This window comes from Calidris pugnax, unplaced genomic scaffold (assembly GCF_001431845.1).
Source record: "Calidris pugnax isolate Ruff unplaced genomic scaffold, ASM143184v1 scaffold123, whole genome shotgun sequence".
Taxonomy (NCBI): domain Eukaryota; kingdom Metazoa; phylum Chordata; class Aves; order Charadriiformes; family Scolopacidae; genus Calidris; species Calidris pugnax.
The window spans coordinates 296,478-312,077 of record NW_015090876.1 but is presented as its reverse complement, the minus strand read 5'-3'; the positions used below and the strand labels follow the sequence as shown (position 1 = coordinate 312,077).

At 45.3% G+C, this 15,600-nt stretch overlaps 1 protein-coding gene across 1 annotated transcript; it reads right to left on the bottom strand.

Annotated features, from left to right (window-relative positions):
* Nucleotides 1-209: 209 nt before the first annotated feature.
* Nucleotides 210-11,954, bottom strand: LOC106890407 (cytochrome P450 3A9-like). The gene is made up of 13 exons (XM_014946203.1): nucleotides 11,800-11,954; nucleotides 9,053-9,146; nucleotides 8,601-8,653; nucleotides 7,352-7,451; nucleotides 6,692-6,805; nucleotides 6,326-6,414; nucleotides 5,155-5,303; nucleotides 4,024-4,151; nucleotides 3,269-3,350; nucleotides 2,719-2,879; nucleotides 2,042-2,268; nucleotides 1,047-1,209; nucleotides 210-835 (listed from the first exon to the last, which is right to left on the bottom strand). Exons 1-13 carry the CDS (start codon nucleotides 11,868-11,870, stop codon nucleotides 737-739), a joined length of 1,530 nt encoding a protein of 509 aa, XP_014801689.1. The 5' UTR covers nucleotides 11,871-11,954; the 3' UTR covers nucleotides 210-736.
* Between the last annotated feature and the right edge of the window lie 3,646 nt (nucleotides 11,955-15,600).

Below are 15,600 nucleotides of genomic sequence, written 5' to 3'. Positions count from 1 at the left end.
GCTGAACTGAAGGCAACCTCTTAATCAAACTAAGAGGTGGGAGTTATAGTGTTTGTAAAATACTGTACAAATGGGAGGGTTTGATCGCATTAAATGAAGGATCAGATTCATTAAATTAAGTGGAAAGCAATGTACAGGGATAATTTCAAGGGTTGAGGCTGAATACAGTTTTTAAATAGGAAGTGATCAGCCGCTATACACAACACAGAGCAGCTCTCAAACATTTTTAATGACAGTATTTGTACACACTTTAGTTTAATTAACACATGGCACAAGAGAGGTTTCGTAGCTAGGATATAGTCTCACACCAGTCAGCTCAATTATAACACATGAAATTTCAAGCATCAATACACTGAGAAGAACGTCACCAGTCCCTGCCCAGCAAGGTCTGGCAATTTGAATTTCCATCACACCTTGTTTCTTTTGGATGCGACAGTAATTCCTTCTCTCCAGATGGAGAAGTCCCCTTAGAAGCGATTGGATGATCAGCTTTCTCATTTGGATTTATTTCTTCTTTTCTGCCCTCAAAATTAAGGGGACTGTATATTGTCACTGCCCAGTGATCCACATTACGTTTCTGACAGCTATGTTTATTAGTAAATATTTAGTAATTGCTTCCAGAATTAACTAGAGCTGCTCTTCTGTGTGTGTAGGAGAGATTTCCTGCGAAGTGTGATCCCTTTGTTAGCACGGTGCTCGTTAGACACCGGGGAATTGTTGCAGACACGGCTGGGTTTTACGCCTCTGCACGTGCGGTGTTGGTCCGGGGAACCAGCTTCAGCATAATCGGTTTCTCTGGTGTTAAGAGTCCCTGTGATTTCAGCTTGAGAGGGATCTGCAACAAGAGAAAAACACGTACTTGGCGATAGACAAATTAGTAGAGATTAAAGGAAAGAAACTTGGCCATGGTTTGGACACAATTTGGTGTGTAGTGTCTGAAAGCGCATCTCCTGTGAAAGCACAAAGTCTGGTGTTGGCACCCCCAGGTGTGAAACCAGGCACCCAGCTCCTCGTGTGCGAGTTTCAAATCGTGATGTGCTCCTCACCTGAGTTTCTTTGCAGGTCTGGAAGGTGAAATGCTGCAACAGGGCGACGACGGCAACTTTCAGAGTCAGGAGAGCGAACCGCATCCCAATGCAGTTCCTGGGACCAGCCCCGAAGGGCAGGTACGTGTAGGGGTCTATGGACTCTTTGTTTTCCTTGCTGAACCTGGATAACAACATGGGTGGGGAAAAGAAATGAAGGCAGCAAAACCCCAAAAAGCTACATATCTGTATTACTGCTCCAGAGACCTCTTGCTGGTGCCCTACAGAATTGTTGGTTCTTTTGCTCAGGTATCTCAGTGTACCCCAGCAATTGAGTGATGTGTCAGAGCCCGACAGGATTTTGAGTTTAATTCTGCCCATCCAGACTAGTAGAAGTTGGGAGCAATGTGAAAACCTACATGCTCTCCCAAAATAAATGGCTGCTATTTCCTATCTGTTGTATTTAGTGAGAGAGAAACCAGGAGATATCTTTTTTAGGAGCAGCTATGGCTTCAGTATTGCTGAGAATGAGAGGTAGATACCAATTATATTTTTAAAAAATAAAATAAAACCAACTAGGGAAAAGTTATCATTTGCTGGAAAGCAAAGAGGGAAGGCAACTCTAGAAGGGTCAACTCTGGTGTATTTTGTAGCAAAGCCTGTGTGAAGGGAATGGGTTCAGCAAGGAAGATTATACAAAAAAGGTGGCTGGCAGTTCCAAAACCTCACCAACTGCCCACGCTGTCAGCGAGCCTAAAAACTGTGTACGAGATGTTGTGGGGTATCAGTGTTATTCTCCCAATAGGATTATGGTGTTTGAAACCCTGCTTTAAGTGCAAAGCTCATTTTCTTCTTAAAATGACATTCCCATGAGCCTGCAATTTCTCATTGGTATTGTTTGTAAAAAGATAGGAAGAAGACCATTAGGGAGCTAATCAGAGATTAATACTTAATTACTATGTGAGGAAAAAGCAGCATGATGTTTCTTTCCTTTCATTAAGTTTTTTTTTTTATACCTTTCTGGTCTGAACTCCTCTGGGTTTGGCCAGTACTCGGGGTCGCGGTGCAGGGTGTAGGGTGGGATCATAACGATGGTTCCTTTGGGGATGGTGACTCCATTTATTTCCACGTCTCTCTTGCAGGCTCGCTCAAGCCGTCCTCCAAGGGGGTAGAGCCGAAGGATTTCATTCAGTGTCATGTCAAGATACTCCAACTGCATCATGGCCTCGTATGTGAGAGGAGCCTGTAGGACAACAGGAGAAAGGTGACCAGGTATGTTGGCGTGAGGATTGATTGGGTTGTCCCACAATGACTGCTGAGACCAGAGCGTGCCCAGCCCTTGCTGCCCCAACCATGTCTCAGACTCACTGAAGAACAAAATGCAAGGTAGGAATTGAGCAATTGGTTTCATTTTCCACCCCTGAGTGATGGAAATGCCTGGAAATCCATGTCCACTTGTGCGTGGATGCAGAGTATGGCAAATGGGTTTGTGCAGTGGGGTGGCCTGTGAGGTTTTGGCTGCCAAAAGAAAATTGCTACAAGGTTGAATGGATCATCTCAGTGTGTGTCTCTTGGAACTCTTGGAAGATCCCAGGAGGAGGTTGTTTAGGAGCTAAAGACTTCTCGTTGTCTTGACTGAATGAGGAAAACAGCAGGGTCAGAGGGTCTTCACCATCACTTGGTGTCCCCTTACCTTGTTGGGTAAAGCGGTGTCGATTTCCTCCAGCAGTTTTTGCTGCACGTCGGGATGTGTGGCCAGTTCATAGGCCAGGTAGGAGAGTGTGTTGCTGGTGGTCTCGTACCCAGCAAATATAAAGATGAATGCTTGTGACAGGATCTCGGTGTCGGTCAGGCCTGTGGGGGAGAGAGGACACGGGGAGATGAGCAAACCGGAAGGTCTCAGCAGGGAAGAGGTAGCAATGGATGGAGTTGAGGCAGGTTTGTTGTGGTTATGTTCTAGTAACACATTTATAGCTACTCTGTGATCTGTCTGGAAGTCATTTGATAGAGGAGCCGGATGACTTCCTGGCTCTAGATGGTTGATGTGGGAGTCCTACCCCCAGTAAAGGACCTGGGTGATTCCCTTAAGGACCAGTGCTGGCAACAAGGGACAGAGATTGCTGCCTGGAGCTGGTCAGTGGAGATGGTGGTGACCCACTGAGCCTTTCTCTGGGAAACAGGTACCCATATTCTCCTCACTCCCACAGCCCCTGTTCCCATGATGAATATTTGGGTGTTGTTACCTTTATAGGAGTGATTTTCACCGTTCCCATGAATTGTTGAGTTCTGGGATTCAATCATCAGCTGCAGAAAATCTACTCTGCCCTGAGAAGAAAAGCAGGAGGGTTTTTTTGGTGACAGGTCCCTCAGGGAGGGCTCGGATAAGCGGTTTTCATAGTCTAAGCACAATTCCTCAACTGAAAACATCCCCAAACCCACATGACTTCCTTGTTGTAAAACAGAACACTTGTGTTTTATGTGGAAACCTGTCTGTCCTTTTCATTAAGGCATTGGGTGGGAGATCAGTGTCTTGAATGAATTTCAGGAAAGGGACCTAAACTCCAAGAGGGAGAATTTTGCCAGGAAACAGCTTCAATTACTGAAAAGCGAGAGGGGAAAGCACAAGCCTGAAATGTGGTATTGCTGCTCCTGCATTGCTTACTCTGCTCACTTATCCACTGCCTAATCTTCTTCAGGGAGTCTCTTACTCTGTTGACTTATCACAAGTTCTGCAAACTTGAGCTTAATGCAGTTCTATCAAGCCTTCCTCTGGGTTTAGCTTCAGATCCCGGATGTACAAAGCCCACTTGCTTCTCTGCCAGAACTGGTCAGGTGAGGCTTTTCTGACAGAATTAAAATCAAGTGTTTATACTTAACTTGATTCAGGGTTTTCTTGTGTTATTGTACTTTGGCTTCACCGTTGATATCACTAGCCCAATTATAATTTCACTTAAGTGTATTTTCTGCCAAAATTGCTAGTGAATTCACGCTCACTTACCTTGTGAGGTTCCTTTTCACGGTCCTGCTTAATTTTCGAGATGGATCTCATGAAGAAATCTACAGCATCTTTGGGGAAGAAGCTTACATTCATCTTGGCCAAAAAAGGAGTTATAAATGGGAATACAACTGAAAAACAAATTGAGAATAAAATCTCATGTTGTAAACAAACTCCACCTCATGTAAGATAGCTATGGATGTTACTGAGGAAGTAATGATGCTACTGAGAAATTATTTCTTCTCTTGATTTCTTTACCTGGGCACAGCCCGGGGTTTACATTTTTCTGCTCTATCTTGAGATAGTTTGTCTTATGCAACCATCCCCCAATTTCCTGTCAGCTGGGCACAAGTGAGCTGGGTGTAATAATTGCTTTAAGAGATGAGCAAAGTACACGCCACCTTTTCCTAAGGACAGGTTACTTCCGTGCATTGCACAGCACTGCAACAGGAATGTAGCTCAAAAGAAATACCACAAATTCTGAATTCTTTTTTCCAGTCTGAGCTATTCCCTGCCGTGCTGTGCTCATGCAAACATTTTCAAGTCCCCTTCAGAGCATTTCCTGCATTACAGAGACTCAATTTGGAGCTTGTATATAGATTCTTAAAATCTACAGCACCAGAACCTCCTCCATGCAGAGATCACAACTTTACCCATTTTTAAATTTTTTTTTGGCAAGGTATCTGATCTTGATTTAAGGTCCATCACCATCACTGCTAAGCTATTGCATGGCTAGGAAATTACATCTAATTACAGCCCCCACTTAGCACTCTCTTCCAGTAAATGCATTTCGGATAGCACCACTCTCCTCAAGCCTTACACCTGAACTTGCTTTTCAAACCCAGAATGATTTTTTTTTTTCCAGCCACTTATATGAACATCCCAGCCAATATCCAAATGTTTCTTGCATTGTGGATGTCAAAGGTGGAGGAAGTTTTTACCCATCTCTCTTCCAGAGTTTCAAGAACAAGAGCCATTAGGACTTCCATCCCAGCTGGTGAAGCCACCTAAGCAATAGTTGATTGGTTAATGTATAGGATGCACCAGTCTCTGATATGCTTGCTAAACTCACACTTCAATAGTACTCTGACACCTGAATGAAGTTTTCAACAACACCAAAAAAAAATCATTTACATGTCACGATGAAGAGTGGGTCAAAAAAGTCAAACTTGACCAGCTTCTTCATCTCTCTGACAAAGGGGTCCTTGGGATTGTTCATGGAGTCGATGTTCACACCAAATGACGTGCTGGTAACAACATCCATGCTGTAGCTTCCAAAGATGCTGAGAAAAGGTGGAAAAGATAGAGTGTGGTTAAACGTTTGGACCAAGTGAATGTATTTTTTACTTAATGCCTCTGTGACATTCAAATATAAATTCTCATAAGACCTCCTGCCCCGATTTTGAAAAGGAAATTGGACATATGGTAACTGAAAAGCACTTATAGTGAAAGGGATAGATTTTTAGAGAGCTTTGGTTTCAAGCCTGCATGGGTTTGGAAATTGGACAGCTTTTCTGAGGATTTTAAAACAGCGTGTAGCTACATGAGCAGGTTAGTGCAAGGACAGCGTGAGGCTCTTGAGCATTTCAGCTTCTTGGGGAGGGATGGTAACACACTCTGCTTCAAACATGCCATGAAAATGGTCTTGTTCAACCCAGAACAGGTACCTATAATGCTATAAACTGTCCAAACCCTCTCCTTATGGGGTTTATGGTAGGGGAGAGCTTTGTTGGTGTGTGACTGCTGCTGCACAGCTGCCCTATATGCATCTGTGGTCTGAAATAGGGGGTGAAGTACAGAGGTTTTGTTCCAGAGCCCATATGGAGGGCGCAGATGAGGACCACACACCCAGGACCACATTGGGTGGCCTCCTGCCCCACTCCCTCCAGCAATGGGGGCAAGTGATGGATGAGAATACTGCCGTGTGTGGGGCTGGGAGGCCAGCAAACCCAGCAGTCTGTGGTATAAGATGGTAGTGCACAGAGATCTTGAATATATGTGGGGAAAAATGTGTTTTCCTGGTGGATTTGGGGTTGTCTTGGATCTGCACTGGAGCTTTTTTTATTTTCCCCTCCCAATTCCTTTTAGAAGGCTTCTCTGTGGGTCTCTGCCTTTAGGAAGTTTCACTAATATCCCGACTTCAATTTTCTCTTTCAAATTTCCAGCCAGGCTTTCAGTGAGCCCCATTCCTCATTTCAGAGGTCTGGTTTACCCAGCGAGTCATCTGTGTTGTGGGGAACGAATGAACTGCAGCACTTGCTAACAAGGTTTGCAGCTTAGCCTGCTGCTCCTAGCTGCTACTTACTCCTTTACAGAGAAAGTGTTGTCTGTTTCCCCTCGCTTTTGAACATTTTTCACCAAAGCTTCCCCATAGTGCTTTATTATAGGGAACATCTGTAACACAAACAAGAGATGGTCACTTAGTATACTGCGTTTTACTCCTTTAAGACGAAGACTACAGGGTGTTTCATGAATATTTACAAATAAGATCATTCCGCTAAGTTTTTATTTTAAGCCTTTTTCATTATTAAATTAGGCATAAATTAAACAAACCAGCTTAGTTGCCAGGCTCTGACTAAAGAAATCAGACCCCGGTGACAATCTCAGCCTGGAATCACCATCCACAGACTTTCTGATTTAGTTTGTACCTGCCCCTCTGTGTTTTTTTTACCTCCTTTAGTTTCCCACTGGTGAAGGTTGGAGAGAGCACAGTACGAATCCTTTTCCACTGTTCATCTTCAGCTATTGAGACCGCGTCTTTTATCGCCCCTGCTAGATCAAAAGGCTGGAGAGGGGGGAAAAGACAAAGTGTTAACCCCAGAAAAGATAGCAGTTCCCTCCCAAGGATGGGAATGCAGCACACAAGCCCCTGCCCAGGCTGTTTCAGAGGCATTACCGCTGGCAGCAGGCCTTACAAACAGCCCCTCTCAAGACACAGATGCATAAATAATCCCCTTTCCTGCAGTAAATCAGCTGTGAGATGCCATTCCCATATCCAGAGCAAGTAACCCAACAAGCCCAACACCTCTATGGGTGTTATCCCTCACCCAGTGCTGCATCCCAGCTGGTGGCACCTGTGCTAGGATCCCTGTAGGCTCCCACAGACTCAAATTCACCCCTGTGTATGTAGGTGTGAGAGCAGAATCCCCCTGATGTGCAGGCAAACAGCTTATTCTGCAGTCCCCAGGCTGTAAGGCAGGGGAACAGTGACATACAGTGGCCATTTACAGCAATCCCTGTAGTGGCCCTATGGGGAGACCCTGAGACATGCTTGTCACCTGCACTTGGTTTTTTTGGGCTCTGGGGTACATCGTGATGCTTATGTTCTTACCCTCCGGTTGGTAAAGGTGGAGTAACACTCCTTAACCAGCACGGTTTTAATGATCTGGGGGTCCATGACAGCCAGCACAGGTTGCCTGCCATCGTAAATCCTGGTAGGGGGGGAAAAGAGGAGACAGATGAAGAACCCCAGAGAGTTGAAGTGCAAGGCTTGGCTGATGCCCGTGAAACAAAAATGTGTTAAATAAACATTTCTTCATCACCAGCCTTGCTGTTCTGCAGATGCCTAAGTACGGAGACGTAGAAATTAGAGATGTAAAAGGACTCACAGGCCTTCTCCCACCTGGTTTTATAACTGATAAAGGGGGCTAAACACCTTCCAAATTTGCTGGGAAATGAGTAGGGCTCAGGCCCTCAAAGGACCGGATACTAAATGAAGCAAGTGTCTTCACTTTCTCCCCTGACTCTCTGTGTTTTTCCAGGCACTTAAACACATTACAGTATTAGAAGGAAACTTGTTTGACCCCTTTCAGGCTGTTGAATTGGGTGTCTGGAGACTTGGGCTGACAGCACTGAAATATCCTTGGAGATGAAACTCGATCCTTGTTTTGGTCTTTTTAATCTGGCAGGTCTGAATGCTTTCCTGGAACAGATGTAGATTAAGCAGATTTACGCACTTTCCGCACTTAGGTAAAGATATTTTTTTCTAGACTCCATTTTTTTTTTTAAAAAGTTTCTACAGGGATCAAAGGATGCATTATAGAGGATACGCAAGTTTGTAGGCCGAGATGTTTTGGCAGTGATTAAAAGCCCTAGGAGAGGTCCAGAGCAGAGCAGCAGTAGCTGCCGCAGCTCCCACAGCAGCAGGTGAGGATGAGCAGCACGAGGAAGTCAGCAGACCTTGAATCTCCTGCTTCTCTCTGTATTGGGAGTTCACTCACATTCCTCTGCCGTTGGCAAACCAGAGGAACTCGACCTCCTGGTTCCAGATTCTCCCTTAAGTAAATAGTAGTTTTGCTGCTGATTTTGCTAGGAGCTGCTGAGGGCCTTTCGTTATCAGCTTTAAAACAGCTTTTGTAATATAGGTCAAAGCAATTTCCATATAGCATGACAGCAGCACAGCCCTGCAGTCATCAGGCTTTCATGTAAACCACCACGAGTACCCTATAGTTACTATGCTTGTCATGCTGGGACAGTCAGGGGTGCAGGTAGAGACAAGGGAGCTTTCCTAATGAATTTTTTCCACCCCTTTGTATGGATTCTGCTTTTGCCTTAAGAAGAGATCAGTGGTTCATACTCACCCCCAGACTTTCCCATATTTCTGGAAACACGCGCTGTCAAACTCCAAGAAACCCTGTGGAAAGCAATTTTAAAGTTATCTTGGGGAGGATGCAGTGGATGCGGTGGATTGGGAGGAAGATCTGTGAGCTGATATTCAGAGCTGCCTTCTGAGTTCTCCTCCTCTCCAGAAGCATCATGAAGGACAGAAGTGTACACGGTGCTGGTGAATGAGCTGTTTGCCAGGCTGCTGGCAAGGGGCAGCTGTAAATCAGTCACCCACAAGTGCTCATTTGGAAGCACAGCCCCGTGGTCAGTTCCTGAGCCCTTATCCTGCACCAGCCTTTGCACAGCCCGTGCTCTGGAGCAGAGCTTGGCATTTGGAGATAACTTATCATCACCGTGTATCAGTTTAGCTACAGCTGTACGAGAAAAAGCAGGTACTTCTGGAGCCTGGAAGGTTTGAGTCACTCACTTTGCGATATTCCAGGCACGTCCCAAAGAAAGGCAGAGGTCTCGGCCCTGGAATACCCAGCTTCTTGAACACACCAAATGGCCAAGTTCCATATCTGTGGGACAGAAATGACAAGTGTTATGTCACCGTGGCATCGGGGCTGCAAGACCTCCTAAACCCAGAGACTGCAGCAACATCCCTTTGGCTCTAAGCAGTAGAGGAGGTTGGTCGAGGAGCTGGAAAAAAAAAAATGGTGGCCCAAAAGAAAATAAACCTGTAAAAAATACTTAATACACATGGCAAGACTCGGTGATGCCACACAGAGATCATTTTGATGTCAAAGCAGCTGTCTCCTAAATGCATAGGTGCTCTGGTGGATAGAGGACCTTAAAGCCTTTAGCAAAATTCAAAAGAGGAGCTCATTGCCAACCAAAGGGGAGGCAGAAAGGGGAGCTAGAAGAAGGAACACCAAGCTTACATGTTTTTATTGAAGGGAAATCAAAGCATTGCCAGAAGTGATGTCCCAAGCAGGGCCTTTGTCAAGCCTGTACTTTAATTTCATTTATTGTTCTCCCTCCCCTTAGCCCAGCATTAGCTCAGTGGTGCATCAGGAAGTCTTGTCTTGATGGTTTTCTCTTTAGATTTTATTGACAGCTTTGCAGATTTCTTTCCTCTGAAGCACCCTTTTTGGCAGCTGTAAAGTTATTACTTCTACCTCAGGGCCTTCTGTTTCTCAACAAGGGCCTGGGCTGCAGCCCTTTGAAGCTTGTCTTTGGCTGTGTTGAAAGAGCTCCTCAAAATATTTGTTTTTAGTTAGTAGCTCCGGCTTCCCAAGTGAGCGGTTCGTTGCAGAAGGGATGCAAAACTGCAAAGGTTTGGCAGAGGGATGTTATCAGAAACCCCCTTTGGGATGCTGTTCTGAAAAGCCAGAGTCGAGGCTGAGACTTAAGGGAGGGGAGGTTCCCTTGCAACTAGTAATATTTTTCTAAATCTGGAGGACCCCCAATGAGATCAGTCCTCCCAGCACATGTTCTGCCAGAGCACAAAAGCAGACCCCATCTTCTGGTTCAAAAAGAGCAGGTAAGAACCAGGGACTGGGGGTGTTTGTAGGTAAAGAAAAGTTTCACAGAGCTCAGTTTGTCAATGTTTAACCTTTCCTGGAAAAGGTTAATTCAGTACCAAGTATAAAATATTTGTGGATTCTCATGTGTGATGTTTAGGGGCTGTGGGAGGACCAGGAAATGCCAGGCTGGGCTGGTTACAAAGCCCAGAAACACTATAGGAACATAGGCTAGGCTTAATCCCTTTGAAACATGGCCAAGAAAACGCAGCCTAATGCTCTTATGACTAAAACATGACATGGTTTTCTGCAGAAGGACCATTCAGGGTAAAGCTGGGGAATAATCATTACATCCTCTTACCGTGGATGTGAATCAGAAATGTCTGATCTTCCTTCATGTGTGAACTAGAACAGGGTAGCCCCAGATGCACAAGAAGCATCTGAACAACCTCCCTGTGGTAATGGGCAATGAAATTTCTATTTTAGCTCAGAAATCAGAGCACAAAGGTCTGGGCTTTGTACCCTTTGCCACGGCAAAATTGCAAGTGGCTGCAGAAGGTGGGAGTCTGGTAACCAACAACCTTCAATGGCCACGGAGTTATTGAAATACGAGGGTTTGGGTCAATAATGAGGATGGAGGGGTTTGTTTTGAAGAATCTTCCCCAGACAGGCTTTTGAGTGATCCAAATCACAGCAAAGGGTCTGAAAAACAAGGCTAAGAGTTTCAGAGCTTACTTGAACTGCCATGGCTGGAGCCTTGCCAGGGCAGACAAATGGATTGTGCTCGTGCGCACCACATTAATCATTAAGGTTTATGGCGAGCAACATGCTGTCCTCTGCCTAAGGGCTCGTCAACACTACAAAGTTTGTCAGCCCAGCCTTGTTGGCCGGGGCTGCCAGCGGAGATGCTGTGTGTCCCAGCAGAAGGGGGTTTTCAGCCAGCCCGGCTACACTGCAGTGCCCAACAGCATCAGCAAAGCAGGCAATAGCATTTTCTCACTAGTATGGCTCCTCTGAAGCAGCAGGATATGCTTCTGCCTGATGGAGTCAGTCTGAAAAGCCAGGAGCCAAGAGCTGACCTTGCTCCAGGCTTCGTTTCTTCCCCCAGCAAGGGTGGGCTGTGGGGACGGGATGTTGTCCCTGCAGGCGTGTGGCAAATCTGACTTCTGCAAAGTGTTCCTCCTGGTCCAGGTGCCCATGTGTGGAGCATCTTACCTGGGCACCATGGAAGGAGTCAGGAAGACAGAGAACTGATCCTAAGAATGCTCTTTTTCTGGTGCCTTTCTGCTGCTCTCCACCTTTGCGGGCCATGCAGTAGCATCATCTACTCTCTGCTCCCCTCCACGGGGCAACCTCAGTCAGGGAGGCACAGCCTTCCTTAGACTCTGTTTCCAAGGAAAGTAACGGATCACAATCGTCACTAAAGCCAGCACCCTGCCGGTGATAAATGCCTGGCACCATTATTATTTGATTATTGCTTTGATACTTGGCAGCAAAATAGTAACTGTGCAGGAAGACTCCAAGCATTGGAGCAAGATCACCCATCTGCACTGTCTTTAGATTCCTCTGCTCCTTCCCAGAGCCTCTTTAGAGGCTGGAAATCTGGAAATCAAACCTACCTGTTTGCTGCCTAGTGGGGTGAAAATGAACAAATAGCAAGAACAGGAAAAGGCATGAGCAAAGAACCAATAAAGGATATTTTACTCACACTACCAGGAGGGCTACGAAACCCAGCAGAAGGGCCCATGTCTCCATAGAGAAGGAGGGAAGAAGGTTCATTTTGGTTCTTCCTTGGTTGGCTTTGAGTTCTGTCTTGGTGTGTTTGTCCCAGGTCAGTAGGAAACAGGAGTGTTTTGCAGTGTGCAATCTTGTCTGTCCAATCATATGATTTAGGGGCTGTCCTTCTGTCACGAAGGAGGAGGAGTGGAAGGCAAAGGTAGCAAAGTATGCAAAACTGAAAACCACAATTCACAGCATAGGTAAATGCCTGGCTGAACTGTCTAAGGTTCAAATTATTTAATACATGTGTTTCCAGGCTTCTAGCTAGTGTCTCTGTTGCAATAGAAAGTAATAACTGACTTCTTACTGTGTAATGCTCCTGGGCTCCTGCACCAAAATAAATAAAAGCAAGTTACAATGAAAAGGTAAATCCCAAAGCAGGTGTCAGAGTTGATTTGCAAACAGAAAGAGGAGTGAAAAGTTTATTTTTATATTCTATGACAAGATCTTTTCTGGCACCTGAATGAACTTTGGCAGAATTTAAGATCTTAAAATATCTTTCTGTGCTGTCAAGAGCAAGCGCTGCCGGCTTCTGCCTGCGGTGGGTCAGAAGCAGCTTCTAATGAAGGCAGAAATATGCCCCCTATAATTTGCCCCCTTTTTAGAAGTCCACTGTGTTTGATGGCTTGTAGCCAGGCGTTTTGTAATATGTAACTTGTAACACAGTCTTGTAACTGTAAGTAGCTAAAGTATCAGCATTTCCAAAACACCAGCTCATGAATAAAAGCCGCATCCACCCTCCTGCAGCAGTTGGCAAAAAGATGCAAGTGAAGGAAGAACACGGATATTGTAATGGTTCTCCTGTAAGGATGGTGCAGAGAAGGAATAGCACCCTAAAGTTATGGCCGTGCTAGAAGATTATGATGGTGATTTGGATGGTGTTTGTTAGTGGCCATAATGTTAGGACAGGAGGCTGTATGGTTGGCATAAATGTGTGCTACAGCATCCTTAGGGCTTCATTCCCGTCTAAAATGAGCGATTCCCTTCCTGTTGGCAGAGCTGCTGTCTTCAAAAAGGACTTTAAGGGTGCAAGTAACTGGGTGCTGTAAATATTTAGCATATCAAATGCCTCGTGTCTCTGAGGGTGTTGCTGTGGTTGACGTTGGGTTGCCTGATAAGCGGACGCGGTCCACAGGGTGACACAAGAGGGGTTTGGGGAGTCATCGTCTGACTTGGCAGCATTTGTATCTCGTTTTGCCTTTCCCTGGCCTTTGCTCTGACCTTCGGAGACAGCTCAGTTGCAGGTTGTTTTGTAATAAACGCTGTCTAGTTTGACAGGAACGGGGAAGTTTATGACACAGTTATATAAGCTGTACGCTGGGTCCTGCCTTGTTTGATTCAGAGATGTTGAAAAAGCATGTGATTAAATAGACAATTCCCCAGTCAGGAGCTTGTCACAGCAGTGACTGTTTTTCCAGGGTTCCCCTTTGTGCCTTTTGACATAGCCTTGAAATTTGAATTTACCAGGCACCAAATGTTCCTGACTCACCATGTTTGGAAACAGGTTAATACAGTTTGTTCACGAAATAGGATTGCTCTAGGGTTCTCCATCCTCAGTAACAATAAGCTTCAATCCTTGTCCTCTTTGGGTCATTTTTAAGGGTAAGAATAGCCTCTTGAAAAAGTTGTTAAAGAAAACAGGTACGTACACAGTTTTGTTGTTGGTTTTGCATTGGGGTCTTACGATCTCTGGTAAATGGACTCTGCCTATTGATTTCAGACAAACAGAAACCCACCATCCCCTTGAGAAAGCTGATAAATAAACAAAAAAAAAACCCCTCTCACGTGATTAATCCATGCCAGAGGAAAGTCAATGACCCAGAAACGAATGATCGATTCTCACCTTACGTGTAAGTCCAGCTCAGAGCTGGGTTTATGTCTTAATTTACCCTGTGTTAAACCCATAAACCCCAACTTTAGGCTGTGGTGCCCCCTAAACTGCTAAACGGGAGGTCATGTCTGAGATGTGACTTGGGCACCTTCAGAGGGGAGCCTGGGGAAGGCTTTTCCTCCTGCCCTCTGTCTCTGGGAGGGAGGAAAACATCAAGTCTTTAAGATTATCTTTAGCCAAGGCTGAACTGCACCTCACAGAAACAGTGGGAAGGAGGAGAACCCCGGGGCCAAGCCCCAACCTTCCCTCACTCTTCCCAGCTGAGGTCTCTGCCTGTCTGGGTGCAGCTGCACTGAACCATCTTGATTGTCCCCTCACCCTATCCAAGTCCTTTAGATCTGCCTTATTCCTTACCATCATGGGCTTTTAGGCCTCTCCTCTGCTTCTCCTGGACGTCTTGAAGTGCACTGCATCCCACCATGGGTTTTGGTGAGCGCACCACCCCAGGTGTCTGCAGCAGAAGCATGAGGAGGTGCAAGCCCAGGTGGAGGTGCAATTATACGTGTGGGAACCCTCACTAGTGACACAGCTAGTCCCATCCGTGGGTGACAATGTCACACACAATGTGTTGTGCGTGGTGGATATGCAACGCCGACCCTCATCATTTAGGCTGCTGCACTGTTTGGTAGCTCCCATGTTGCCACCTCGCTTCCAGGATGGCCACAGGCTGAGAGGTTTAAAAAGCCAAAGTCTGCAGCAAATTCAGAGGAGAACTGAGCTGCTTTTCCATTTCTAATGCCCCTAAGTAGCTCAGATTAATGGATTAATGGCTTTCAGGAAAGTAAAACAACACTGGGTTGTTATTTGCAGTGTAATGAAAGGAGTGCACCTAATCCAGGCTGTGAACAAAGTGTGATGGAAGGAGGGATTTCTTCTATAATGATGACAGGGGGCTGGGCAGGAAAATGGAAGAACACGTATTTCTTCCACAAGCTGTGAATCCAAATGATGTAAGGTGAGAAAAACACTGTGGAACAGCAATTATGACTGGGCCACAGGTGTGGAGAAGAAAGAGTGGTTCAGAAGAGAAAGAGCTATTAGCAAAAAAAAAAAAAAAAAAAGCCACAGTAGGTAACATTTTGTGTTCATGATGAAAGGACTGTGCAGGCACAAGGAGAGTCGGGCTGGATAAGCCTGAATCTTTAGGTCTAACTCACTTTTGAGTATGATCATGAAAGAGGTTCTCCTGAGCCACTTTGGGGAATTTGTTTTAGATTTGCAGGGCTGGACCAGTTGCAGTAGAGACTCTGCAGTGCTCCTTGGGATATAAATATTGCTGGGGAGTTGTATCATTGGGATATAAATATTGCTGGGGAGTTGTATCATTATGGAGTACTTTAAACTCTCTAAATACAGATCGTAAAAAATGCTACTAATCAGGCAGAGCTCAGATAATCTCTGTATGGGAAACAGCAGATTTCTTTGCTGGAGAAACACCAAACTGGCAAGCAGTGGAACTGGTTTAGCTTCGGTGTTGATAAATACTTTAAGATATTCTAGAAGAACAGTTAAGAGTAAAATTACCTTGAGCCAAAGAAAACACATTCATTTAGTTTAACGTTAAGTGGAAGTATAAAAAAAATAAGGTTATAACTAAGGCTCCGTTTTTCAAGAGGACAAATTAATGAAACGTACCAGTGGAAGATCTCAGAGTCTTCAACACGGACTGTGTCTAACCTCCTTTTTCAGTCAACGGTGCTAGTATCATAGAATCACAGAATCTTCATGGTTGGAAGGGACCTTTGAGATCATCGAACCCAACCACACGCACACAATCCCATCTCATCAGCCAGTTGTGTGCTGAGACTCTTGTAGGAACAGACTTTACACCCAACTGGC